Here is a 25,788-nt window from a genome sequence, read left to right as displayed (position 1 = left end):
AGCTATCGTGTTTCTCTTTCTGAATTGCAGCTTCCCCAGGGGTAGGTTGATAAGGAAGTGTTCGGTCTGAAATGGTCTTTTCCTAGAGCTGAGTAGAATTACCTCAGATAACTGGACAGTCCAGAGTGTCAGAGCAGTGACCCGGGGGCTGAGGATGGTGCCCCTAGTGCCTGTTCCAGCCCCAGGTCAGCCGTGGGGCTTTGTAAACTCACTTCCCCTCTTGGGGTATTGGTTCGTCATCTACAAAGCAAGGCGCTCAGTGATGTCTTTCCAGCTCAGATTTTTTTCAGTGATTCTCAAAAACAGATTTTATTGGGGGTTACGCCTGTGTTTATGATGTTGATTGTGGTGATGGTTTCATGGGTATATACATATGTCAAAACGTATCAAATTGCATACGTTAAATATGTGCAGTTTTATTGTATCTCATGTATACCTCAATACAGCTATCTAAACAGAGTTTATCCAGCTTCCAGAATAATGAGGGGTAGAAGGATGGAGCTGGTTTTTTTTTTTTTTTTTTTTTTAAACACAGCCTCTTTTTTTCTTTTCTTTTTAAAAAATACTTTATTGTTGCAAGAGTTTCATAGTTTTTTCCAGGACCCATCAGCTCCAAGTCAAGTAGTTGTTTCAATCTAGTTGTGAAGGGCGCAGCTCACAGTGGCCCAGGTGGGAATAGAACCGACAACCTTGTGTTATGAGCACCATGCTCTTAACCAACCGGCTGCCCCTGAAACTCTGTTTTGATAGGCATCTGTTTGCATTGTCAGTAACTGGGAGAAACAATAGTACTTTCTAGAGTTTTTGCCCCCCAGCTCGGGCATCATCTTGTTGTCCTCTCTCTTCTTTGGACTAATCCTAGGCTCAGAGTGAGGGGTCCGAGCTTCTCTTGGATGTGGCTCTCGGCTCATTTCCCCTGTCCTTTTCAGGACAAGAGCTACCACGTCCCTAACACTTACAGTGAATTCAGTTCATTGGGTGGTACTTCTCAGTAAAATTTCCTCTTTGAAAGACTGCTGTAGGGGAGATAAAACAAATCCTTACAGTGGGTTGTCACACAGTGTGGCCATTGGACGAATGGCTAGGAAGCTGCCTGGAGGGGATTATCTGCCCACTGGAAAGCACCCTTTCCCCGACTTCTCTACCCATTTAGGCACAAATCACTCACCACGGACTTGTGATTCTTCTACTGAAATACCTCTTTCAGCCCATCTCATGCCTTCCCTCTGCTACCACCTAGTCCTGATGCATCATTTAAAATCTGGATTTCTCTAGGAAGCTCCTTACTTGCCTCCCTGCTTGGAGTATGTCTCCTGTGCAACCCATTCTGCAAGATTCATTACTCTCAATACTGCCTTCACCGTCACTTACCTGCTCAGAAACTTTCTGAGGCTCTCATCCGGTGTAAACTCCTCTGCTTGGACCATGAGGCCTTCCACCATCTATCTCCACCTTCTACCTCCGCCTTCTCATATTTCACCTTTCCCTCCATGTCCAGGGGCAAGTCTGCCCAAATGGGACACTTTCATCCCTCACCCAACCGTGGGCTGTGCGTTTTCCCAGTCCTCTACCTTTCTCTTGTTTCCCTCTCACCAGAAATCCCGGCTCTCCTTGGCAAATCCTACCCACCCTAAGACTCAGTTCAAACCTCATCTTTTCCAAGACACATTTATTGATTCTTCAACTACATTCATTTCAATTCATACGACTACTGTTTACTCCATAAGTGCTAGGGACGTGAGGACGAACGATGGCCTCTGGCTCTTGGTTTCTGTTTTCTCTGGAAGCCCAGAAGAATAAAATACCCAAGGTAATCCAGGAGTTTCTTAAACCAGAAATACCAAGCTGTAAGCCTTTCTTCTTCAAGTGGGTACTTAAGAATTCTAAGCCAGGGAGTTAAAGTGTGTGCAGATGAAGAATTTGAACAGAGAGGACAGATGAAAACTTTCTTGTGTCTGTGGTTGAGTCTTGATAGGTTGGATATAATGTGTGTGAATGACTAAAATGTAATCAAGTATGATTCCTAAAAGTAGGTAGGTGTATTTTCTTCTTTTGCAGTTTTTACAAAATGAGATCACTGTAGTTCTATGCTTATAGGCAAGAGAAGATCACTTTTGTTTAAAACAGTCTAGGTTTAAAAATCAGACTATATGATATGAGCTAATCTTTGTTTAAGGAAAAGCTATAAAACACAGAAGTCTGGAAAGATATACCCCAAATGGTTTTCTTTGGGCGGAAAACTTATTGGTGATTAAGTAAAACACTTTCATGGCATCTAAACTGTTTATAACAAGCAATTTCATTGTCATAATCAGAAAGACATTTTCATTTTGGGAAAAAGCACAGAAACAGGGACATCAATTTGGTACAAATGCAGATGGATCGCTTTAGAGACAGTTCAAATTGGATATTAAAGGACCTTCTGTTTTGTTTTAATATAGAGTGAGAACTGGACTGGGCCACATCTACAGGGAGATTTCACAGATGTGGACTGAGGGATTATAGTGTTTCAGAGCAAACATTATAAAAATAAACAAATGAGCAAACTAATGGAATGTGATAGACAGAATGCCTAAGTAATTAGTATAAATGCTGTGCCCCAACCCCACCCCCCTTTTTTGGTCAGAGACCCAGAAAGGACTTTAACCTCTAGGTCTATCAATCTGGCTTCGATCACACTGGACAGAGCTAGTGGCACTTTATGTTCTATATAATAAATACGTGATTTGCCCTTGGTATGCTTTAGTCATTTTGTTTTCTTTTCCATCAAAGTTTGTTATCTCATCGTCGGAATGGAACATGTTCGAGTTGGTGATATCACAGCTGGGTGTGTACAACCTTGAGAATTTGATCTGCAGGTGGGAATTTTACCACGTGGGAATTCATTTGAGTTCTTAGACTGTTGATAGATTAACCTCAGCTGTGGTCCCTATAAATAAAGTACAGGAGTGACACTGAATTCTACATTCGGGGAAGATCCTTGACCATGAGGTTGATCCTGTTTTTTGGTGCCCTTTTGGGGCATATCTACTGTCGAGAAACATTTGTGGGGTAAGTTACGCTTTCTGATGCCTGTTTGAATTTTGCTTAATTCACAGAATCTCTCACTGGATTGGGGTAGAATAATGGGTGTAAGTGCTCAGCATTTTCAGAGTTCTCTTAGATTTGGAGAGGGCATAGTGGGAATAATAGGAATGAGTGATTTGAAAAAAAAGAGATGAATGACATTTATTTAAAGAAAAAGACAAAAATGAACACTGAACACATATACCCTATTTCTCTCTGTCCTTACTCATTTTCCCCTCTGATGGTCAGAAGGTAGGGATGTGGGAATAGAGCTGTTTGGCCATTTGTCTCAGCGCCATCTCTCCCACCTCCTCCTGCCTACCTCCATGTCAAACCTTATCTTCCCCATTTTCAGATCTAGGGTCCCAGCAGTGAGGCCTCATAAAGTGGCAGGACCAGCGCTGCAGATTTCAGCCCAAATCCAACCCTCATGGCTTTGTAGGATTCATCTTTGCTCCAAAGGACTTTGGTTCCAAGAGTCTGTGAAGGACTTTAGACAGCATTTCTTGAAGAGTGTTCCAGGGAACTAATGAAGTGGTCAAATAAATTTGGGCCCCCAAAGCGGGTGGTCAAATAAATTCGGGAAGCAGAGAGTTAAATAAATTACAGGATTTCTAGGTACTTTGACTAAATTAGTGTGCATTGTGAATCTATAACAGGAGAACTAGGTGTTGCATATACCCAATATTTTTGATCATCAAACTCCTCCCCACTTTTTTTTCTGCGCTGAGCAACTCAAAGGGCTACTATTCCCATTACCGTATGTGTGCTATTCCTTAGCACAGATACCAGGAAATATTAGCCTGATGTGTTACTTTTCCCAGTGCCTTTCCACTTTAAAGGGGGGTACTCCTGGGAGTCTGTGTAATAACCAAAGAGAATGAGATTCAAATAGAAGAATTTTCAGACCATCGGTGGTAGGTGGATGCTTGAAGGCAGGCGAGCCTTGAAAACCTTCCATCACTTATGTATTCCGCTAGAATTTGCTGGAAATTGCATGGTGTTTAGTTTCAGAAGACCTGAATCCTCATCCCTGTATATTGCTCTTTGTACCAATCCATTCCCCATTGCACAGATGGGCAGGGAAGTGACACAGGAAGTCAGCCTACTTGGAGGAAGGAATAGAGGAAAAACCTTTGTCACCAAGGAAGGGTTATAAGAACCTGGCTGTGCTACCCAACTTTTTTCTAAGGATATGTGTTTGCTTGTTTTGCAATTTCTCTTTCCCGCCAAGGTCTCCTTGATATCCTTTATTCCTCATTATGTGTATGTACTGTGTTTCCCCGAAAGTAAGACCTAGCCAGACAATCAGCTCTAATGCGTCTTTTGGAGCAAAAATTATTTTACCAGGTCTTATTTTACTATAAGACCCGGTCTTGTATAATATAATGTAATGTAATGTAATGTAATATAATATAATATAATATAATATAATATAATATAATATAATATAATATAGACTGGGTATAATATAATACAATATAATATAATAAATATAGACTGGGTATAATATAATATAATTTAATATAATACTGAGTCTTATATGAAATCAGGTCTTATATTAATTTTTTCTCCAAAAGACGCATTAGAGCGATTGTTCGGCTAGGTCTTATTTTCGGGGAAACACAGTATCTGTGTGTGTGTGTGTGTGTGTGTGTGTGTGTGTGTGTGTGTGTGTGTGTAGAGAGGCACACCATGATTTTCTGGGTCCCCGTAGTCCCTAGGCATACCCCAAGTTTGGGCTACATTAATGGGGTTTGGAGATGGAATTCTGATACATTTCACTTAACAACAGCAAAAAAGCACCCTAGGTTTACCCATCCGTGAATTCAGTTACTCTTACAAGCACCACACTAATTACTCCAAAATTTTAAAACTTATTTCTGAAAAGCAGGAATAGACAAGTTTTAAAAGCCAATGCTTTATGAGCAGCAGGTGTTATTTGAGAATAATCATTAGCTAAAGGAAAAGTAACTTTAATGGTGAGCTTCCTGCTACTGTGTTTCCCTGAAAATAAGACCTAACCAGAAAATAAGCCCTAGCATGATTTTTCAGGATAACATCCCCTGAACATAAGCCCTAATGCGTGTTTTGGAGCAAAACTTAACATAAGACCCGGTCTTATTTTCAGGGAAACACGGTAGGAGCAGGTACATATCTTAATCATTATTTAGATAACATACCCGTGGGGGCGTAAAGCCATTCTATCAACTCCTTCTGGAGATGTGGGTCAGTATATTATTTCTTAGTTTCATGATTGTCAAAGGGATTATTGACTGCTGCATTAACCTCTTGGCACATGGGAAGCAACAGGAGCAGAAAGCAACAGGAAACAATGTCCAGGTTTTGCTTTTAAGTTCTTGTCTGTGGTTAATATTCTTTAGAGACCAAGTTCTTGAGATTGTACCAAGGAATGAAGAACAAATGAAAAATCTGGTGGAGTTGGAGGCTGAAGAACATCTTCAGGTATCTGTTCTAGAGAGAGTTTCTGTTTCTCGGAATGACTGCTCCACAATTAGACACGATGATTGAGATCTTCTACTTTGGACTGTATCTCATCTTCTCTGACAATGTGCAGAACGCAAACTCATGTTGCTGGGATGCAGAAAACCTGGGCTCTTGTCCTGACGATGTGACATTGGGCGAGTCACTTACATTTCCTGGGTCTCATTTTCCCCTTTAGTATAATGAGGATAAATAAACCATTCTCTCTCACAGGTTTACTCTATGAAAAGAGAGACTGAAGAGATTGAAAAAAAATTTGAACACGTTTAACACAGTATTTCCCTCCTAAAATAATTTATAGTATTAATATTCTGTTAGGAAATGAATTGAATCACTTGAACATCAACTGTTAAAAAAAACTGTTGTAGTTTTAAATAATCCTTTTCTTCTGCCAGTTTTAATATCTAACCATGAGGGAGGTTGTAACACATATGCCAATGCTTGGTTATTTAAAAACCCTTCTTGCAATATCATAGTGATTACATGATTCCAGTCTTGTAGGCTCGAGATAAAATAGATAGGAACTGATCTCTTAAAAATATATCCATGCTGAGCTGTCCATTTCCTTGGAATGACCCTCTCACTGCCTTGGACTTTTATCCCTTTTAGCTCGATTTCTGGAAATCACCCACCATCCCAGGGGAGATGGTCCATGTCCGAGTTCCTTTTGTCAGCCTCCAGGCAGTCAAAGTTTTCTTGGAGTCCCAGAGCATTCCTTATTCCATCATGATTGAAGATCTTCAGGTAATTACCCCACAGACCATCCTTCTAGGGGCATGCTGATTCCCATGAACTAAAGGGCCACCCTCTTTGACCCTTGGGTATCCTCTGCCAGGGAAGGGACCTGTGGGTACCACTAGGGCCTTCCTGCAGTCTGGGCTGCCCCTGCAGAGTGGGTAGGGAGGCACTGTTCCTCTCTCTTTTGCATTTGGCACAATTGGGATATGGTAATAAAAAATTTAAGGGAAAGGGCGAAAGAGTCTCCGGCAGGAAATAGAAAATGCAAACTGATGGGCATTTGTCAAAGTAAGATGTTATTCATCTAGCTTTTAATTGGAGGTTACCGTGGCCTTGTGGGATGATAGGCCAAAGGTATAATGACCACTGTAACGAGAAAGTATCTTCAGACTGCAAGACAAAGCATGCAACTCCATAGACTATAACAGAATTTATTCTAGGGTAATTTACTTATGGGAAGATTGGGCCTGAGCAGACAGATGGCCCAGCAGTGTTGACAAATTATTCTCTGCTATCAGACCCCTGGTACAGTACTTTTAGTATAGTATACTCAGGTACTAATGATTGACACGACAAAGGGACAAAGAATGTAGTAATGCCAGGGGCCATACCTCCTGATGGTCTTGTGATAGCTGATTGTTTATAATGGATACTATTACCAGTTTGATATTTATTTCAGGTTTACATCAGTCATGCCATTCCTGATGTTGCTAACAAAAATATTTATGGCTACATTTTAAGGAACACAGATAATCATCAACTAGAAAGCTTTGATATGCTTGCTAAGGACTGTGAAGTTGGTCAAAGGTCATAGCATAAAACTTACAAATGAAATGAAATCCAGGACACACAGATGGAGTTGGTTTTGTTCACATCTACATCTATATACCGTGGGTTCCGATAGGAAGGACGAGCCATTCGATAACCACGGGACTGTCATCCTGTATTTGCAGCATCTGGCTGGCCAGAAGTACCATTAATGCCCTATCCACTTTCAGGGTGCTGCCAGAATAAGGGAAAGGCATGACCCCAAAGCCTAGAGGACAGAAAGAGGAAAACTTGGGACTGGGGACCTGAGTGTCACCATTTCCTTCACATTTGTAGATTCAAATGCATTGTTATAAACTAATCATAGGTATGATTTGGTTTATCATAGGTTCTGTTGGACAGAGAGCATGAAGAAATGTTATTTAATCAGAGAAAAGAACGGAGTGGTAACTTCAACTTTGAGGCTTATCATACGTTGGAAGAGGTAGGTGTTTCAGAATGAACATCAGAGAGATGGATCATTCTTTCCTGAGATGATAAGGCCTATACAGCCACTTGGTGATTCGATGGGAATGAGTCTCCTATTTCCTAACTTCTCCAAGTTTCCCTAGGGTTTCACAGGCAGTATTAGAGTCACTGCCTTAAGGCAGGACCTGAGGCCCACCTGCCCATCCCAGCAGCCATCCCGTTCTTTTAGAAGCGTCCAGGAGTGTCTTGAGTGAGCGTACAGACAGCGCCCGTGCTCATGCCCTCCACTCAAGACCTCCTTGCTGATCTCTGACCTGCGCTGCCCACGAAACCATTTGACAGCTGTGCTTTATGGCTGTCTCTGATGATGGAATCAGGGGACACTTTGACACCTCTGACTTCCAACCAAGGGTGGGGTCTTCTCGCAACCTGCCCAAAGCTCCCAGACTTCAGAGTAGCAAAGTCTTGTGTAGTCTCTGCTGTCTTTGCAGAGTTTTGTTGGTGTGAAGAACGTCTCCTTCCTCCACCTGGGTCACGTGCTGCTACCTGGGCTCCTGGGCAGTGCTGCACTTGCCTCTTTGTGACACGGAGCTTTTCTTGGGCCCACTATGCACTAATTGATTTGGGGGTAGGAGATGAGGGGATTGAGGGGTTAAGGGAGAGATGGGGAAGGATGAAGGGGCCAGAGAGGAGGTATCTGGTATGTACTGATTCCCAGATCAGGAATTGTAAAATGCAAAGAACTCTGAAAACGAAATTTCCCCCCTAATTTATTTGGTGGCAAAACTTGATATGACCTAAACTCATTTGGGGGCAAAATCTGACCTGAACTGACTTACTCCTCATTTGTGTCACTGACAGAAATACTGATGTATTTGAATTGTGGAACAACGCCCCGTGTGTAATATACAATACATGCTTCCTACTTTCCTAAAATCCACCCCCCACCCCCGAAAAATCTTGATTTGAAGTTATGTGTGGCCCCTAAGGGTTTCAGAAAAGGGATTGTGGACGGATACCGAGAGGGAGAAAAGGGAGCGAAGCAAACAAGAGGCTCTCTCCTTTGTGGGCCTCACAAATTGGTGTCTGTGTCCTGGAGAGCAAGCGCTGGCAACAGCTGGAGGAACTGCTTTCACGCCGCTCACTCTCCAGACACGCCCAGACATGTCTCAATCCCAGCAATGGACACAGCTTGGGTGCCCCAGCTGCGCAGAATTTCAATCACCCTGGCAAATAGTCACCCTGGTCCTAGCTGGTGACAAGTCTGAGACAGGCACCCTGCTGTCCGGTCCTGAGCTAGCACTGTAGCGTTTTGTAACGCCCGCCTCGCGTCTGAATCCTTTTTTTTTTTTTGGTGCCACAACCGACCATTTGTGCTCCTCTGCTAGTGACGGCGAGAGGCTTTCTGAGGTGGGTGAAGTTCCACCTCAGGGCCGGATTGAGGACAGCCACAGGCAAGGCAGAGAAGTGCCATTTTGTTTTAAGCACAAAACTGGAAAGAGCCGGTTCTGCGGCTGCTGCAAAATGGCTTCCTCCGTTCCAGCCCCTGCAGATGCCCAGTGATTCATCTCTCAGCTTTGATTCAAATGTCCCCAATCCTGCAGCATCTGCCGCGCTGCCCTCTCCACTCTGTCCCGAGGGAATGGAAATGGAGGGGAGAGAAAAGTCGCTAATAGATGCATCAGATTATTCATTTACAAATGTCTATTTATTCATCTTAAACATTTCAGATTTACCAAGAAATGGATCACCTCGTAGCTGAGCACCCTAACCTAGTGAGCAAACTGACTATTGGCTATTCTTTCGAAAAACGGCCCATGAACGTGCTCAAGGTACACAGGTTGGGGCGGTGGATTTTCCTCTCGATGCTTCTAGAATCCTGCTCCTCCCAGGCGGGCTGTCACTCCCGGCTCTGCCTGCAGATCATTCCCCCCCCACCCCCCGCCCCTCCTAACCGGTCCTTGCTGGTTTTGAGTATGCTGCCCCCACCCCCTTTCTTTTTCTGTTTCCTGCGCAAACTGACGCAGGTCTGCAGGAGTGAATTAATGTTCTCGTCTTGATAGATTCACTCGCAGGGAACCAGAGACGAACTCGCCAATAGGAACAGAGGGAGGGGGAGGTGGTGCGGGCCACAGGGTGAGGGGGGGGGGATAGGGGAGGTATTCTGTAATTAATCACGCTAGTTCTGTGCCTTGTTTCTCTTTCTTTCCTCTTTTCTTTCTCCTCTCTCTCTCTTTTTTTTTAAACCGAGAGATTTAAAAACATAAAATAAAAAGCGCCAAGTACTTGCCTGAACCTCATTTAAAAAAAGAAGTTCCCGCAGTGTGCGAAAGAATGACAGGGAACTACATCGCAACGGCAAATGCCCAGAAACAAGGCATTTTTTTTTTTTTAGGTGTTTGCTGAAAAAGGTTAGGGTTTTACTCCAACCTGTAACCTCTCACTGTCTTAACGCTGATAATTTCAAGCCTTTTCACCTTGCCCTGAAAAAGAGTGAAAATTATTTCCCCAGATTTCCTAGAAAGAGTTTGTTAAAAAAAAAAAAAAAAAAAAAAGAAGAATGTCACAACTCCCTGCTAAATTTGGAAACGTTATGGCTGTGAACCAACGGACTCGCTGGGACAGATGGATTTTTCTCAAAGCAGGCCTGGGAGGAGTGGTTTGCCTATTTTATTGACACCGGCCTACATTTGCTAATATTTACTACCTTCCTTTTAAATTTTTCCTCTTGCCTGTTTCTGCTGCAGCTGGGTCAGGAAACCGCAAATTCTCCTTCCCGTACGAATATCCTGGCCCTTCTCTTCTCCAGGGTTGTTCATGGCTGAGAATATTATGTGCTTTTGAAAGTTCCATGCTTTTTACATTTGGGCTCTTTGGAGGAAAAGGCACGAAACACCTTCAACTAAAACCCTCAAAACCTGTGAAATGTAGTTTTTAGCAAGGATTTGCATTTCTCATTTACCTTATCTGCTGTGTTTAGAGTGCTGCACAGAGATAGAAGTTGATGGTGCAAAAATAATCTTTTCCTCCCCATTTACTGATCCAATTGGCAAAGCCACTGCTCCAAATAAAACTGAGTCACTTAGATGATAAAATTTAAACTCTGGAAAGCCCCTCCAGAGCCAACCAACTGTTTTTATGAAGGACTCAAAAGGTTATCGTGAGACTTTTTTATTACAAAAAAATAAGTCATTGTATAAAATTGGAAAAAAATTTGAAAAATTCCATAATTCTAATTCCACAACTATGGAATGATAGCTGTAATATTAACATGTTGCTGTATGTCTATTTCTTTTCTCTCTTCCTCTCCCTCTCCCTTTTTCTTATGTTTGTGTACATATACATACCTACACGTAAACTAACCTTAAAGAAAATAAAAATGGCATCGTACTACTTTGTAACGTGTTTTTCAAATTTACAACATACGATGAACATATTTTCATATCATTACATTATCTACAACTTTTTTTTACAAACACGAAAGAAAAATTCTATGCTGCTCTCCTTAGCCTGCGTTTACACTTACATTAAAAAAGGGGACCAAAAAAAAAAATCACACTAAGTGAGAGGAGTTTATGGATAACATCACTGTCTACACTTCCTCCCTCTCTCAATCACATCAAGTACAGAAAGAGGGACAGACAAGGCCCCTGGGAAAAGAGAGCAGACTGGGGGCCCGTAGCGGTGGAGCGTTCACATTTCCACGCTTCTTTTGCAGTTCAGCACCGGAGGAGACAAGCCGGCCATCTGGCTGGACGCCGGGATCCATGCTCGAGAGTGGGTTACACAAGCTACTGCATTGTGGACAGCAAATAAGGTCATTTTGCCTAAAATTCCTCGATTATTTTGTCTTTCTAGGGTCAGACCCCACCTAACCACACAACACTCCCCGTGGTCCTAACGGCTGACTGCTCTCAGCCCAAGCCCTTCTCTTGTCACACAGGCGGGAAACGGACCCATTCAGCCTTTTCTGATATTGCCCCACCCAGCACCCTGGTTCTCTCCCTCTGGCGGGCCACTGTGTGCTCTGTTAAAAGACTTAGCGAACTAGAAGAGATTGAGAGGGTAGCAAGGAAAGACCCCGGGGGAGTCAGATTTCAGCATAAGAACAGACTAGAGAAAAAAGCTTTGCTGCCTTGAATTCCCAGGGCTGTGGCATGATGTGCTAGAAATCTATACAATCAAGAAAGGAGCTCACATGGAAAATATATAGACAGGGGCTAGAGGAGTTTATTTATTTTTTAAGAAGAGTTTACTTTGACCTACAGATCCAAAGTAGAATTAATTAAGGGTTTTTGGTTGTTCTGAAAATTTTCCTAATCTGATTTTGAAGTCAGGGTGTGGTGATACCTCTCTTCCACATGTTCATTGGAATTAGAGTCAGGACACCAGGCTGGGTGTGACCTCTCCTGGTATTTCTTAAGTAATTCAAAAATGACATGCTATAAATCAGAATGTTAATTCATGAGCAAAAGAAATCAATCCACATCAGACCATTCAAGCATGTGCAACCACGTGCAGACCGACTGATACATTTTTCCCTTCAATTAAAATGCGGTTACCTTTTGGGTATTATGAAATGGATATTTAACAGTTGAATAATAATGCTGTAGGTTGGCTGAGCACAGGAAATGAATAAATTTTAATCCAGCAGAAACTTCAACTCTACTGCAATTGATCGCAAGTAGAAATTTAATTCCCCAAATGGAATTTAACCGGTTCTCTGTATCTTTAGAAAAGTCTCCGCATATTTCAGTTATCTGATGTTGGTTGTGAGTTCTTTTGGAAAGCTACGCTTTGTGGTGGTTAAGGAAAACTGCAAAAATTTCTTTGGTTCATAGATCCCTATAAGCTCTATACACCATTGCCCACCATTGCATAATGCTTCACTAGAATTAATAGGAAGAATTCTGCTTTTGAGAGAGATTGGATACGTGATATCTGATTTTTTTTGAATAAGTAAATAATTCTGACCAGAAATAAAAGTATAGACACTGGCATGTGAAAAACATTAACATTGCAGGAGATTGGACTCATTGACCAGCAATGATAGCTCGCTCATGTTTGGAAAACACACGTTGCCTTAATATTCTATCCTGTGTTCCCTGGTAAAAGGAGAGTATGAGCTTGACATATATGTTGTTGTCTCTGCTCAGATTGCCTCTGAATATGGAAATGATCCATCCATCACTTCCATTTTGGACACAATGGATATCTTCCTGCTGCCGGTCACAAACCCCGATGGATACGTGTTCTCTCAAACAAAAGTAAGCGTGGACTTTTTCTCTTCTTCAAACAAGACTCTAAGGAGATGTGTAGGAACTTCAAAAACAAAATAAAAGTAATCTTTCTATTCTTGATTTACCCTAAACAGAATGCCTAATCTCTCAGCAGTGGCTCTGAATTGAGGCATATAGTGGAGTTTATAATCACTTCTTATTCCAACACACGATGTCTTCACATATTGCCTCCGTCAGAGCCCATTTCAGCTGTTAGGCTGGGCTATTAGAGTTCAGTGTGCACCGTGAGTCACCTAGGAGATTTGTTCCAATTATCTCTGTGTTTTTGTGGTAGGATTGATAGAAAAGAGGAGGCGGATGTTACCTGCTGACAATTAGATTTGCGGTAGGATTTAGGTAGGCAGTACAATACATCTAACATTTTACTTAAAATCTGTAGAAATCCTCTAGAGTATTACTAAAAGGAGTTATATAGTTCTTTTTTTCCTTTAAAAATCTCATTACAAAACGCCATTGTGGCAACCATGACCCACGTATGTTTGAAATGAATCAGAGCTGCAAGTTTATTTTTGGAGAGATCTATGGTAGTGTTTTTCAACGCGAGTTCAAAAGGAACTCGTACGAATACTAGTACTCATCTTATGAGATACCCTATGAATAAAGGTTCCACACTCAAGTTTGTGAAATACCACACCATGGATCCCTCTCTTGGAGCTTCGTGAAAAATATTAAAGCATTAAAAAACCCTTAGAAGTTCTGAAGCAAATGAGCCAGTTTAGTTCTGTATTTCCTCCAAATATTGTATCACAGAACCCTTGCTCTCTCCCCACTTTTGTTGTTGTTACTAGCATGTAATAGAACTGGGGTTCTATGGAACGTGGTGTGGCAGGTATTCATATAAGGAGATGAAGGAGTATCTACTCGCTGTGGTGAGACTGCTGAGAAGTTCTAAGCAGAGCTATCTGGGGACTATTCGCCACCTCTGTGGCAAGGGAAATTAGGGGAGCTCCAAAAGGGCCTTCGGGGAGGGAGTGAGGGAAATTAGCAGAATTCTAAAGGGACCTGCTCATCAGGCTGAATGACCGGCTTTCTTTCTTTCTTTGTTTTTTTTTCCCCCCCTGTATTCTCTTTCGGTTGGATTTTTAAGAATCGTATGTGGCGGAAGACCCGGTCCAAGGTAGCTGGGAGCTCCTGTTTTGGTGTTGATCCTAACCGGAACTGGGATGCAGGTTTTGGAGGTGAGCACAGGGACTTGCCCCCAGGGATGGTCAGGCGTTGTCGGGCCAACTAGCTATTTTGCCGGGCTCTGGAATGCTGTCAGCCTGCTAAGCCCATTCAGGATTCAAGCCATTTAAAAACCTATTTGAAAAACACTTAACTAAATTCCCTTCGCAGGCGCTCAGTGCTGTCACAGAGCTCTGAGCAGCATTTAATATATTTTGTCTCACATCTTGGTTTTCCCACAAGCCGTAGCCGGGCTGGGCTTCTGAGCTCTCAGAGTAAGACTTTGCGCAATGGCGGGAGGCCTCCGGAAGCCCAGAACCAACCACTAGAGGGGGTTAGGATCTCTTCAGAGGAGAGGCATTACATCATCTATAGATGCTTCGAGAAAGAAAACTAAAGAAGTATAAATAGGATTAAGAAATTGATTTTCAAAATAAATTCAAAGAGAAAATATTAGCTTGCTTCTCTAGCTTTCTTGACTTGTAGCTCTAATTTTTCCAAGTTTAGTGGCAGGCTGGTTGGGGGGGTGTCTCTTTTATGATTTCAGGCATCAATTAAAATTCCTTATATTTCTCTAATCACAGAATTGAAATTTGTTTAGTTTTTTCCTTATTAGGTATGATAACAGTGAGGTGAGAAGCTATCTTTTTCACTGTAGTATTTCTAGTACCTAGCACAGTGTCTGGAACATAGAAAGCAATCACTAAATATTTGTAAGACAAATAAATTAACGAGATTCATTGAACTAAGAAAGGACACACTAGGGTATTGTGACAGGACATGGATGAGTGGCAACTTCATCACCACTTTTACAATCTTTTTCTTTTAGTGTAGGAAGAAAATCAAAGCATCAGATTCAAAATATTGAACAATGCCCAACAATTCAATGTCATTCCCACCCCCACCCCAGAAATGTTTTTCTTAAAAAGTAATCCGAAAATAAGGTGACAGGTTGTGTTTCTTTTTTATCCATATTCACTTAGAGACCCTGGGGAGTCTAAGCCCCTTCTCATCCCATCAGAGTTTCTCCAGCGTTCAGAGCCCTGGCCAGGCTACAGCAGACCCACTTCAGTGGTCATGAGTAACTCTAGTTGCTGGAAAAAATCAAGGCCAAAGGTGGCCTTGTTGTCAAATGTAGGTATGATTTCCTCACTGTAGAAAGGGTGTCAGAGTTTCCTTGCATTTGTAGCTCTGTGATTTAGAAGTACAGATACATAGAATCTTCTACTCTTGGACTCTAAGAATTGGAAAAGATCCCAGAACATGAGCTTGCTCAATTCCCACCCAATGCAGGAATTCCATCTATAATATAAATCTAGCTTTTCTTCCAACAACTCCCACAGAGAGGAGATGATCTAATTTGATAGCTCTTTCTGCCATATAGAGGAACCATATATTTAAAGAAGAGAGATGTGTCCAGAATCACTTCAGTTAGGCTTCCTGACTACACCCTTAGGTAGTGACTCCATCTGACACAATGTCAATCTTGCTCTGATTTCCAGAAGAGGAACTGAGTGATGTGTGGTAAGTGCCTCACATAGTCTCTCCTTAAAGCTCACTATTCTCACTCGGCTCCTTCTGCATCCCATCAGGACCTGGAGCCAGCAACAGGCCTTGCTCTGATTCATACCATGGACCCAGTGCCAACTCTGAAGTGGAAGTGAAATCCATAGTGGACTTCATCAAGAGTCATGGAAAAGTCAAGGCCTTCCTTACCCTCCACAGTTATTCCCAGTTGCTGATGTTCCCCTATGGGTATAAATGTACCAAGGCAGATGACTTTGATGAGCTGGTGAGTTTCTGAAACTTCATTTCAGCTCAGCCACAAACATCCATTGTGTGGACACGTAAGTTTCAGTCATAAAGTTAGGTACCCAGATGGGAGTGAACGAGTGATAGGTTATGAAGAGGAATGAGACATAATACGTCCAACCACTGAGAACACTGTGATGCAGACTTTCCTAAATTAAGTTTCCTTGGGAAATAGAATTCATGAAATTATTATTGCCCTAGTCTAGACAAGCGAGACCCTGATTTGAACATAAGCTCCCAGGATGTACTTTCTTTTGCTTAGGAAATAACCACTTGGATTTGGACCTGAGGATCTTGGATCTGTAGTCAGATGCTCTTTGCTAAGCAATGCTGTCTCCCAGCTCCTTGCCGAATACCCTCCTGGTGCCTTTGGCTCTGTAACCTGCCCTCATGGTGCACTGGTGTATGATATTGAGTGTAAAACACTCACTTCCTTAACTTGATATCTGCCATCATCTTTCCTGTTTCAGGAATAAGCAAACTGGTGGCAGCCTTAAGTCAGATGGTGACATCTTAGGGGCTACTTACAAGTGAGCAAAAACTATCCCCAGCTGAAAAGAATGTGCAGATATTTCCAGTTTGGCTTTTAGGCTTGGTTTTTGAAACCCATATGTTAGAGATAAGCTCTGAGATGGGACCTTTTGGTTAACTTACTTTCAAATAGATTATTGTCAACAGCTCGTGGCAGCAATGGAATAGATTATTCTAATCCAGGTGTGTCTTTCATCTTATCAGTTGGATTTTCGCACCATAGGATAGTTTTTAGGGTTTTGATGATATTACCACTCGAGGTTGAATTGGGGGGAAAAGACCGTCAGGGTTGAAAAGAACCTAAAAGATACTTTTAGTAGTCCTAGATCATCATAAATTTTTCAAACCTGGTGCTTAAATCTCTGCCAATAGTACATTCAGCCTTTGATTGGATGGCTTCCTGCCTTTAAGGGAGCCTAGTCCACGTCGGAGCTTATTTGACTGTTTTCATTCTTCCTTATAGAGAGCCTATACCACCTCCTCATGGTTTTCACCTACTAGCCCTGATTTATCACCTGGCTCCATGGAGCAAGTTTATTTCCTTGTGAGAGGCAAATGTATTCATTACTTAAAGACCAACTGACCTGCTTCTCCTAGGTGTTTCCTTATCTCTACTCAACACCCGCAGTTCTTTCAAGCACTCGTAGTATGGTCCCAAGTTTCCACACCGTTCAGGTTGCTATTTTTCAAATCTGCTTTGGTTGGTCTGTGTTCTTCAAGAGTAGCTCCCAACAGTCACTGTAAAACCTGTGTTGTGGCGTCACCAGCACAGCACAGCATAATTGTCCCCATCCAGGCTGTGCACTTCTGCAGATAGAGTTGAGGGTCACAGTTTTTTGGCAGCAACACTGTACTGTTGACTCATGTTGGGCTTATTGACAACTGAAACCCCCGGGCTCTCTGAGGTGTCTGCCGAGCCAGGTTTCCCTCATCTGGTAAATGTACAGTTGTTTTCTTGGACCCAAGTTCAAGACCTTAAGATTTGTCCCTAGCAAGGATCGTAAAGCCTCAATCAGTCAAATTTGGAACCCTCAAATAATGAAAATATTTTGCTGAGCTCTACTTCTTGGAAAAAGAGACAGGGGAATAAGCCAATGTAAGGATCTAGCAAAAAAAAATCAGCTTCCTGGGTACATTCTGAGGTCAGTGCACATTCTATTGAGCTCCTTACTCCCACCCTATTTCCATCCATGCCCCTGAACAAGGAAGGCTAGTGGCAAAATGACTGGTCATTATTAATGCAAACACCTAGATCATCAGCGAGGGTCTTCATGTTGTATTTTCAAAGCCAACAAAAGTGAACTTGTGCTTGCTTCTCAGTGAAAGTGGTTGAAACGAAAAGGACGTTGTGCTTAAACCTCAATCAGAAGTCCAGTTAATCAGCGTGTCCCTTTCTACACTCTGATATCGGGATGTATCTGTTCTTTCAAAAGACAAGTGTTATCCATCCACCTTTCCTTGGTTCTCTCCCTCTAGAATGAAGTGGCCCAAAAGGCTACCCAATCTCTGAAAAGCCTGCATGGCACCAAGTACAAGGTGGGACCTATCTGCTCCGTCATCTGTAAGTATCTATATGTTTTTACAAATGACTCACTAAGATAGCAGGCACAATGTGATTTGGGGCCAAAGCTTTTTAATACCCTGATGTGAAGTAGATAGGCCTTCATGCATAAAGCCCGGCCTTCCCCAGTTTCCCTCAGTAAGGCTAGGCCTCTTCCATGAGATGCTTACTATGTGATATCTGGAACAAAGAACTTCCTAAATATTGGAGTTGTGTACTCTTTGCTCGTCCCGATCCTTACCGCTTCCTCTCATCGTGTGGACTCTCTGCCTGAAAATAGGCCTTTATCAAGACCTGATCCTACGTCGTCACTTGTATGAATTACACCTTGCTTGGCTAATGGGAGCTCACCTCCTGAGTCATCCCATGTGCTGTGTGTGAGGACAGAATGAGTGTGACTTTTGAAAAGGAACCATCTGAATGACTCTATGGCAGTCATTTGCCCATGCAGAGTTTGGGGAGACGAGGAGGACAATGTCAGGAGTAAAGCTGGCGAGCCTGTGTCAGATTGCCTGAAACCCCCCTCTCCTACAGCGACTGGGGTAAAACCAAGCAATAACGTCAGTGCTATGGGGAATTCTAATGCACCCTCATGCAGATTCGGAGTCCCCAAGGATTCCCTCCAGTTCCTATGGACACAGCCAGACTCTCAGGTCCCCACGGTTGAATGCCCAGTAGTTCCCTCGTTTTCCTATGTGCAGGGATCCTTTGTAAACAAAGGCACGCACTCAGTTCATCACACGTTTGTTAAGCATCTACTATGTGCTTATTATTATGCCAAGTACTGGAGACATAACAAATCTACAGAAAATTCACTGTTTAATATTGGAGATGAAAAGGGAGTCAGTGAACTTTAGTGTGATATGTGCAATAGGAAGCTGAACATGGTGCAAAAGTATTAGAAAGTTGGGAGGATTTGACAGTGGCAGAGTCAGGAAAAGCTTCATATAAGAAGAGGGCAGGATTCTGAAGGCTGATCACCAGATAGCTAGAGATGGGTAAAAGAAATAGGGCATTCGAGCTCCTTAACAGCACATTGCAAAGGCACAGAAGTATGAAATTTTGTGATGGGCTCTGTGAACGGCAAGGTTTGGGACTGCTGGAATGAAAGTGGTAAGAAGGGGAATGGGGGAGTTCAGGTTTCTGTGTACCATGTTAAGGAGTTTAGGTTTTAACCCAACAGATTCGGGAAGCCATTGGAGAGTTTTCAGCAGGGCAGTGAGTGCTTCCAGGCATTGTGTTTTAGATAAAAACGTGTTCGTTTCAGTGTGGAGGATGGAGTAATAATGAACTGGAATTCGGAGAATGGAAGAGTAGGAAGAATTTGAAGGAGAGATAGATGGTGGCCCACACTAGGGCAGTGCCACTGAGGACAGGAGGGGGACATTTAGGAGGTAAAACCAAAAGGCTTTTGTCATTTATTGGATGTGGAGTTTCTTACTGAAGGCCATGGAATGGTGCCATTCACTGAGGAAGACACCCAGGAAGGTGAAACGGGTGGGGTTGGAAAGATAATGAGTTAAGCTCTGGAAATGTGGAAGTTGTTTTCAAGTGGAGATATTCGGCAGGATTTTGGCTACAAGGCCCCGAGATTCTGCAGAGAGAGAGAGAAATAGATAGATAGCTTGATTGATTTAGGGGTAATTGACACAGAGAGGATGGTTGGAACAGGAGAACAAGGAGATCATTTGGGGTGGGAAGAGCCCTGGGTGGAGGGGGGGGCAAGATGTTAGGCAGAAGATGTTAGCAATCGGAGGGACACACAGTAGGGCTGGTCAAAGAGAAGGCAGTGAACGCTGTGTTTCAGAAACCGGGGAAGGAGCAATTGTTGGAAAGGAGGCAGTACTTAAAAATGACCAAGACCACAGAAAGGCCAAGTATCACCAGGACAGAATATTTACTATTGGATTTTTATCACTAGTGTGAAAAAGCAAAATTCGACCAAGTAAATGTGATTTTACTTCAGTGTGATCTAATTGACTTTATTAAGTGATTCATGAATTGGACAGCGTCCTATCTAGCAACAAAAAGGGCGCTCTGGATGTTGCACAAAATGGAAGGTTTTTATAAGCAGAGAGAGGGTGGGACTTAGAAGTGAAGAGTGGGTTATTTCAGGCAAGGACACCTTCCCTTAGGGGAAGGTAGGGGGTCTTATCAGGGATATTAACTCACTAGTGTGGATCTGGAAATTCCAAACTGATTTATTTAAAATGCCACTCCTGGGAGAGGCTGAAACCGCAATTAGGTTAGGTAATAAATCTAGGTTTGGTATCAAGGGCTTTTAGTACCAGTGATGCCATTTTGGGCCTCTGGCTTTTCTTTTTAACACTAGTGTGGGGGAGGAAGAAACTTTTCCGTTATCCTCAAAGTTCTTTTGGCTGGTCTAACAAATAGACATGAGACAGATTAACAAGAGAAAATGACCAAATTTAATTACATCCATATGTATGGGAGCCCCACAAACACAAGAAAGAGTCCCCACATACGTGAGAGGTTTAATGACAGAAAAGGAAAATGAGGTACATACGCATATGACATTCTAAGAATCACCGTGGGGCTTCCCAGGGAAGGAATGTCATTGCAGGGTGGTGAGAAGAGCAGATGTTCTATAATTAGAAGTTTGCCCCACCCTGTAGATAGGTAAAAAGAAGATTATCTCTGATAATCTCTTATTATGGGCAAGGCGCCTAATTCAAAGTATTCTAGGTAGTGAAGTGGGGGAGGGCAGAAGTTTCTCTTGAGTCTGCAGGGTTTTGGTTGCCTTTAGCGTAGAACAGTCCGCATACCACAGAGGCACGTCTTGGGGTAACTCATTGTGAACCCCTGCACTAGCTTAGTGATGACCTTCACCAGAACAGTCTCAGAAGAGTTGTGAGAGTAGCTGGAGGGGTACAGGGCTGGGGAGAGGGGGCACTGCTGAGTAGACCACTCTTTAGCGGAGCCTGGATGACAAGGGAAATAGAGGATTCCGTTTTTTGAGATAAGAGACTCCTTTACTGATTGTGGGAAAGGATGAAGTGAGGGAGAGGTGAAAAAGACAGGAGAAATGACCAGTGCAGTCCTGTTCCCGAGTGGGGTGAAGAGGCACAAGAAGGGAACAAGCAGAGGATGGGCAGATTCGGCTTGAACAAGAGGGTGAGTCTGCAGACACGCTGGGGGCAAAGCCATAGCTACACGTCTGTGTTCTATTTCATATCCAGCTTTGTTTCAGTTAACATTCTTTTCTTACAGTTTTATGTTTTTCCAGTCTAGGTATTTGTTATTTTATTATGGTGCTATATCGCAGTTATTGGGCCTTTGGATTATTTCAACTTTTTGCTAAAAAGTGCTACTATGAACATATTGGTACGGACTCCTTTTTGGTTTGGATCTCTTTGGTGTAGGTTCCCAAGGCAAGATTACCAAGCCATATGGGATGAACAGCTTTGGAGCTCTTTTATAGGATTTTCAGGCTATTCTCTGGGAAGACTGAATTGCTTACAGTCGCCCAGACCTTTTTAACCATGTTCCGTGTGATGTCGTCCTCTCCTTTGGGGTGTGTGTGGGGAACCGCCAAGGAAGAGGGCCTTGGGAGTGGTGGCAGCGGTGGGGAAGGCCATCATAGCCACTTAAGGCTGAGGAATGCATGTTGTCTCCGGTTGGCAGCCTCTGAGTGAAGGCGGAAGTTTGGAATGTCAGCAGGATGGTATCCTATGCTCCTGAGACCCTGTAATGGGATCTCAGCCATTTTATTACAAGGAATCTCGTTTTTCACGCTCCTTTGCTTAGGTATTTACAAGTAAGGTAGACCTTGGAAGATTGAGGTTTTGTATGTTTTTCTTGGTAAGGTCATAGATGTTGAGGATACTTTGAATAAGCAAATATCAGACAGGTATAGGGTTTGCTGTCTGATCTTTTGGAACCTGTCCATTGGTGGTCAAGCAAGTTCTGACTACATCTCTGCCCAGAGCTGACTCTGTTATCTTTGATCCTGGCCTGGTGTCAGCTTGGATAAACACTGAGTCTAGGAACTAGTCCCAATTAAGTACTTTATGCCTCCTGCCCCAGACTGGTATGCAGCTCTGGGCTGAGCACCTGCTTCACTCCACCCAAGATGTGGCTGGACTTCTGTGGTGGGTGAGCCATTTCCTGGACAGTTTCTCATCTGGAAAGGACTGTGAGGAGCTGCACTACCAATGGGTATTTGGTCCAGGAGAAGTTGTTACTTGAGTTCTTTCTCAGGAAAGTGTAGGGGGGAAAATCACAGTCCTGGGGGACAGGGAGCCTGGGTTTGAGTTATAGCTCTGCAACTTTGGAACCAAGTAACCTTGGGCAAGTCACTCATCCTCCCTTGGTTTTTTCATCTGTGAAATGGGTTGTTGAGAGGCTCAAAAGATAGAACGTAGAATAAAAGTTTCACTAACTCTAAGGCACTATATAAATGTTCCTTGATAGTTTCCTGGTGAACTACAGTGGTACCTCCGTTTTTGAACGTAATCCGTTCCGGAAGACCGTTCAAGTTCTGAAACGTTCGAAAACCGAGGCACGGTTTCCCCATAGAAAGCAATGCAAAATGGATTAATCTGTTCCAGAACTTTAAAATCAACCCCTAAAACTGCAAATTTAGCATGAATTTTACTATCTATTACCATAGATCCATAAAATTTACGGCGTTCGTAAACCAAAATGTTCGTCAACAGAGACGTTCGAAACCCGAGGTACCACTGTACTCTGCTCCAGAGACCTCTGATCCTTAATGTGGCCCAACTTTTTTTATAGGATTTCAGTCATTAATTGATAATGATAGTTATAATCATAACTGACGTTTACTGAATGCCTACTCTACATACATTATCCCAGCTTCTTCGCTTAATCTCTCTGAACCTCAGTTTCCTCATCTGTAAAATGGAAATAATACTAATATCTATCTCATGACCCAAGTGGGGATTAAATGAACCAATTTACGATAGTGCCTAACATGTTTAGTAAGCACTCAACAAGTGTTAGAATCATAAACATTACAGTATCCCATTTAATTCTCACTGCTCTGTGAAATAAGTCATATTACCCCTATTTGATGGATAAAACATTTGGGACTCAGTGAGCTAAGTGGTGTGTCTTAGGTCACCCAGCTAATGAGTTGCAGAATCAGGATTCAATCTGAAGCCAGTATTCCGTCCATTATGGACTTCTTAGTGGGATTGGCTGTGTCACATAGCCACACCAAAGGTATAAGTTAGTAATTTTGGTACCCAGGAAGGTTCAGTTCAAGTCAGCAACCATTTGGGATGTGGTATTTACCAGGTGCTACCATAGCTGCTATGAGTGAAGGCAAAGGCACGGGTCGCAGGTTCATAGTGTTAGTTCACAATATTCACCACTAGTCCTGTTCCTCCCTGGAACAACCTCCCTAGCCTTCCCCTTGGCCCAGCTCCATTCTTAGGGACTAGGTGACTTCCTCCATTTCCCCCCCAAACCATCTCTTCCATTTGACGTCTACTTGCTCTGCCTAGGCGGGGCCTCTGAGCCTGTCCATTAGTCAGCTCTTCTGAGTCATGATTGCCACAAGTCTTTGTGGGCTAATGTCACCTTCCTTTGTCATTTGTCATGCCAGCGGCCACACATCACACAGGTGCATGCTACTCTAATGGTTGAACCCATCACACTTAGGTACTGGGCATGTTATTTGATATTCAGAACAAAGCTTGTTCTATCCTCATACTAAGAGTCCCGAGGGTTAGGGACCAAATCTTTTCCTCTATTTGTAATCCCTCCTCTCCCACTGGAGAAAACAGCATCTGCACCCAGCACTCTTTTAAACAAGGAAGTGGCGTAGCCTCCCTAAGGTGTAGAAGATGCCCATTAGGAGAGGAGGTAGGGTTCCAAATGGGTGGGCAAAGCCAGAGAGACCCCTAAGAGGAAGGCTAAGTATAGTGCCCATTTACATAACACCTTTTGCTTTTCAAATTAATCTTGTATTTTCTTCATAAGCCATCTCAGCTTTCAAGGTCCATGCAGATAGGAGTCTAACTTATCTTTGATAATGGTGGAACTTAACATAGAGGTTATATATCTGTGAGAGTCCAGTGGGGCGAGTGTAACCAGACTTTGTTCTCTTTAGACCAAGCCAGTGGAGGAAGCATTGACTGGTCCTATGACTCTGGCATCAAATACTCATTTGCCTTTGAACTGAGAGACACGGGGCGATATGGCTTCCTCCTGCCAGCCAAGCAGATCTTACCCACAGCAGAAGAGACCTGGCTGGGGCTGAAGACCATCATGGAGCATGTGCGAGACCACCCTTATTAGGGCTCTGGGGGAATAAACACCATTAAAAGCTCTCTATTTTGAAACAAAATTGGGTAGTAATTATTCCCTTTTGTAATGCTGACTTAGGAGGATTATTTCTTTAATTTATGTTGCCCTAAAACACAACAAGCCACTGAGCTGTATCCCTTCATCTTTTGTTTTTTATTTTTTTCATCCATCCTTAGCAAAATGCTCCCAACGTCCTTTCAACATTTGTTAAACATTGTGGTAAAATATACAAATCATAAAATGTTACCATTTTCACCATTTTTAAGTGTACAGTTCAATGGCATTAAATACATTCATAATGTTGTGCAATTATCACCACCATCTATGTCTAGAACTTTTTCATCCCAAACTGAAACTATGTATCCATCGAGCAATAACTCCCCATTCCCTTCCCTCCAGCCCCCCCCTCCCCCCCGTCACCTCTATTCTACTTCCTGTCTCTATGAATCTGCCTATTTTAGGTACCACATATAAATGGAATCATACTGTCATTTTTGTGACTGGTTTATTTTACTTAACATGATGTTTTCGCGGTTTACCCAGGTTGTGGCATGTATCATCTCCTTCATCTTAATAGAATCACATTTCAGAGCTAGAAAGGAACTTTTGAGTTCATTTATTCAATAAATAGAGCAACTACATTATTCCAAGCATTATGATAGGTGCTGTATCCCCTGGTTCCATTGTTGTCGTTGCTTTTCTATTTCTGATGTGCTGCATTATGAAATCTGGTGGGGACCCACACCTCTTCCTGTTGCCCCATCAAGTCTGGGTCTCAGATTCCATATAATTTCTCTTTAGACCTTCACTTACATGAGGGATTTAGATTTTCTTCATGTTGATGGTTTTCACCGGGAGAAAAGGGTGGGGAGTGAATTGCAGCTCACCTGGAATTCTGGGTGCTAGATTCTTTAGCTCATATCTCTTGCAGATTCAACTCTCAGCTCCTCTTGTTGCTCATTTCAAAGCCGAAATCTGTGTTGGTGAAGGAGAGCCCAACCTTTGTGATAGACCATAGTGGGCACAGCAGAAGGAAAACAGAGCCCGATAGAGGCCCCAGGCCCACAGCTCCCGACAAACTCTCCTTGACTGAACCTACACAGGCTTCTCTGAGTCCTCTTTTTGAGTAGGCTTATCCTTGGGCCCTGTCCACGTCAGTCTTAGCAAAAATCCTGCCAAGTAAGTCACCCCCCAGTCCTTAATATCTGACCCAGGTCCTCATCCTCCACTGTTGATGTCTCAGTCTTGGCAAGCAAGAATCCTGTTAGGCCAGTTAAGCAAGAATCCCCCGTATCCTTGATGTCTCCTCTTGGCAACTTTCCATCCACTAACCCCTCACTCTGTCGTCTTTACTGTATTCCGAGTTAAAAACCATTACACTCTCCTATCGCATGATCCCTATTGCAATAATCTTGAATAAAGTCTTCCTTACAGTGTTAACAAATGTTGGAGTAATTTTTCTTCAACACCCCCAGTCGTGACCCTTGGTTGTATCCACTCCCCTTGAGCAAGTGCAGAAAGAATGTAGACCATGGGACAGTGGGTTGGGGGAGGCTTGTGGGATTTAGGGCTCCTGGG

The 25,788-nt window shown here is 42.8% G+C and overlaps 1 protein-coding gene across 1 annotated transcript; it reads left to right on the top strand.

The window, feature by feature from the left end:
* Positions 1-2,886: 2,886 nt before the first annotated feature.
* On the top strand, positions 2,887-24,250 carry CPA2 (carboxypeptidase A2). Its single transcript, XM_019750084.3, has 11 exons — positions 2,887-3,051; positions 5,451-5,532; positions 6,181-6,315; positions 7,466-7,561; positions 9,276-9,377; positions 11,264-11,362; positions 12,702-12,812; positions 13,933-14,023; positions 15,602-15,801; positions 17,829-17,913; positions 24,014-24,250. Exons 1-11 carry the CDS (start codon positions 2,987-2,989, stop codon positions 24,199-24,201), a joined length of 1,254 nt encoding a protein of 417 aa, XP_019605643.3. The 5' UTR covers positions 2,887-2,986; the 3' UTR covers positions 24,202-24,250.
* The last annotated feature ends 1,538 nt before the right edge of the window (positions 24,251-25,788 follow it).

This window comes from Rhinolophus sinicus, chromosome 8 (genome assembly GCF_057876585.1).
Source record: "Rhinolophus sinicus isolate RSI-liver-muscle chromosome 8, RSI-T2T, whole genome shotgun sequence".
NCBI classification, from domain to species: Eukaryota; Metazoa; Chordata; class Mammalia; order Chiroptera; family Rhinolophidae; genus Rhinolophus; species Rhinolophus sinicus.
This window is presented reverse-complemented; position numbering and strand designations above follow the sequence as displayed.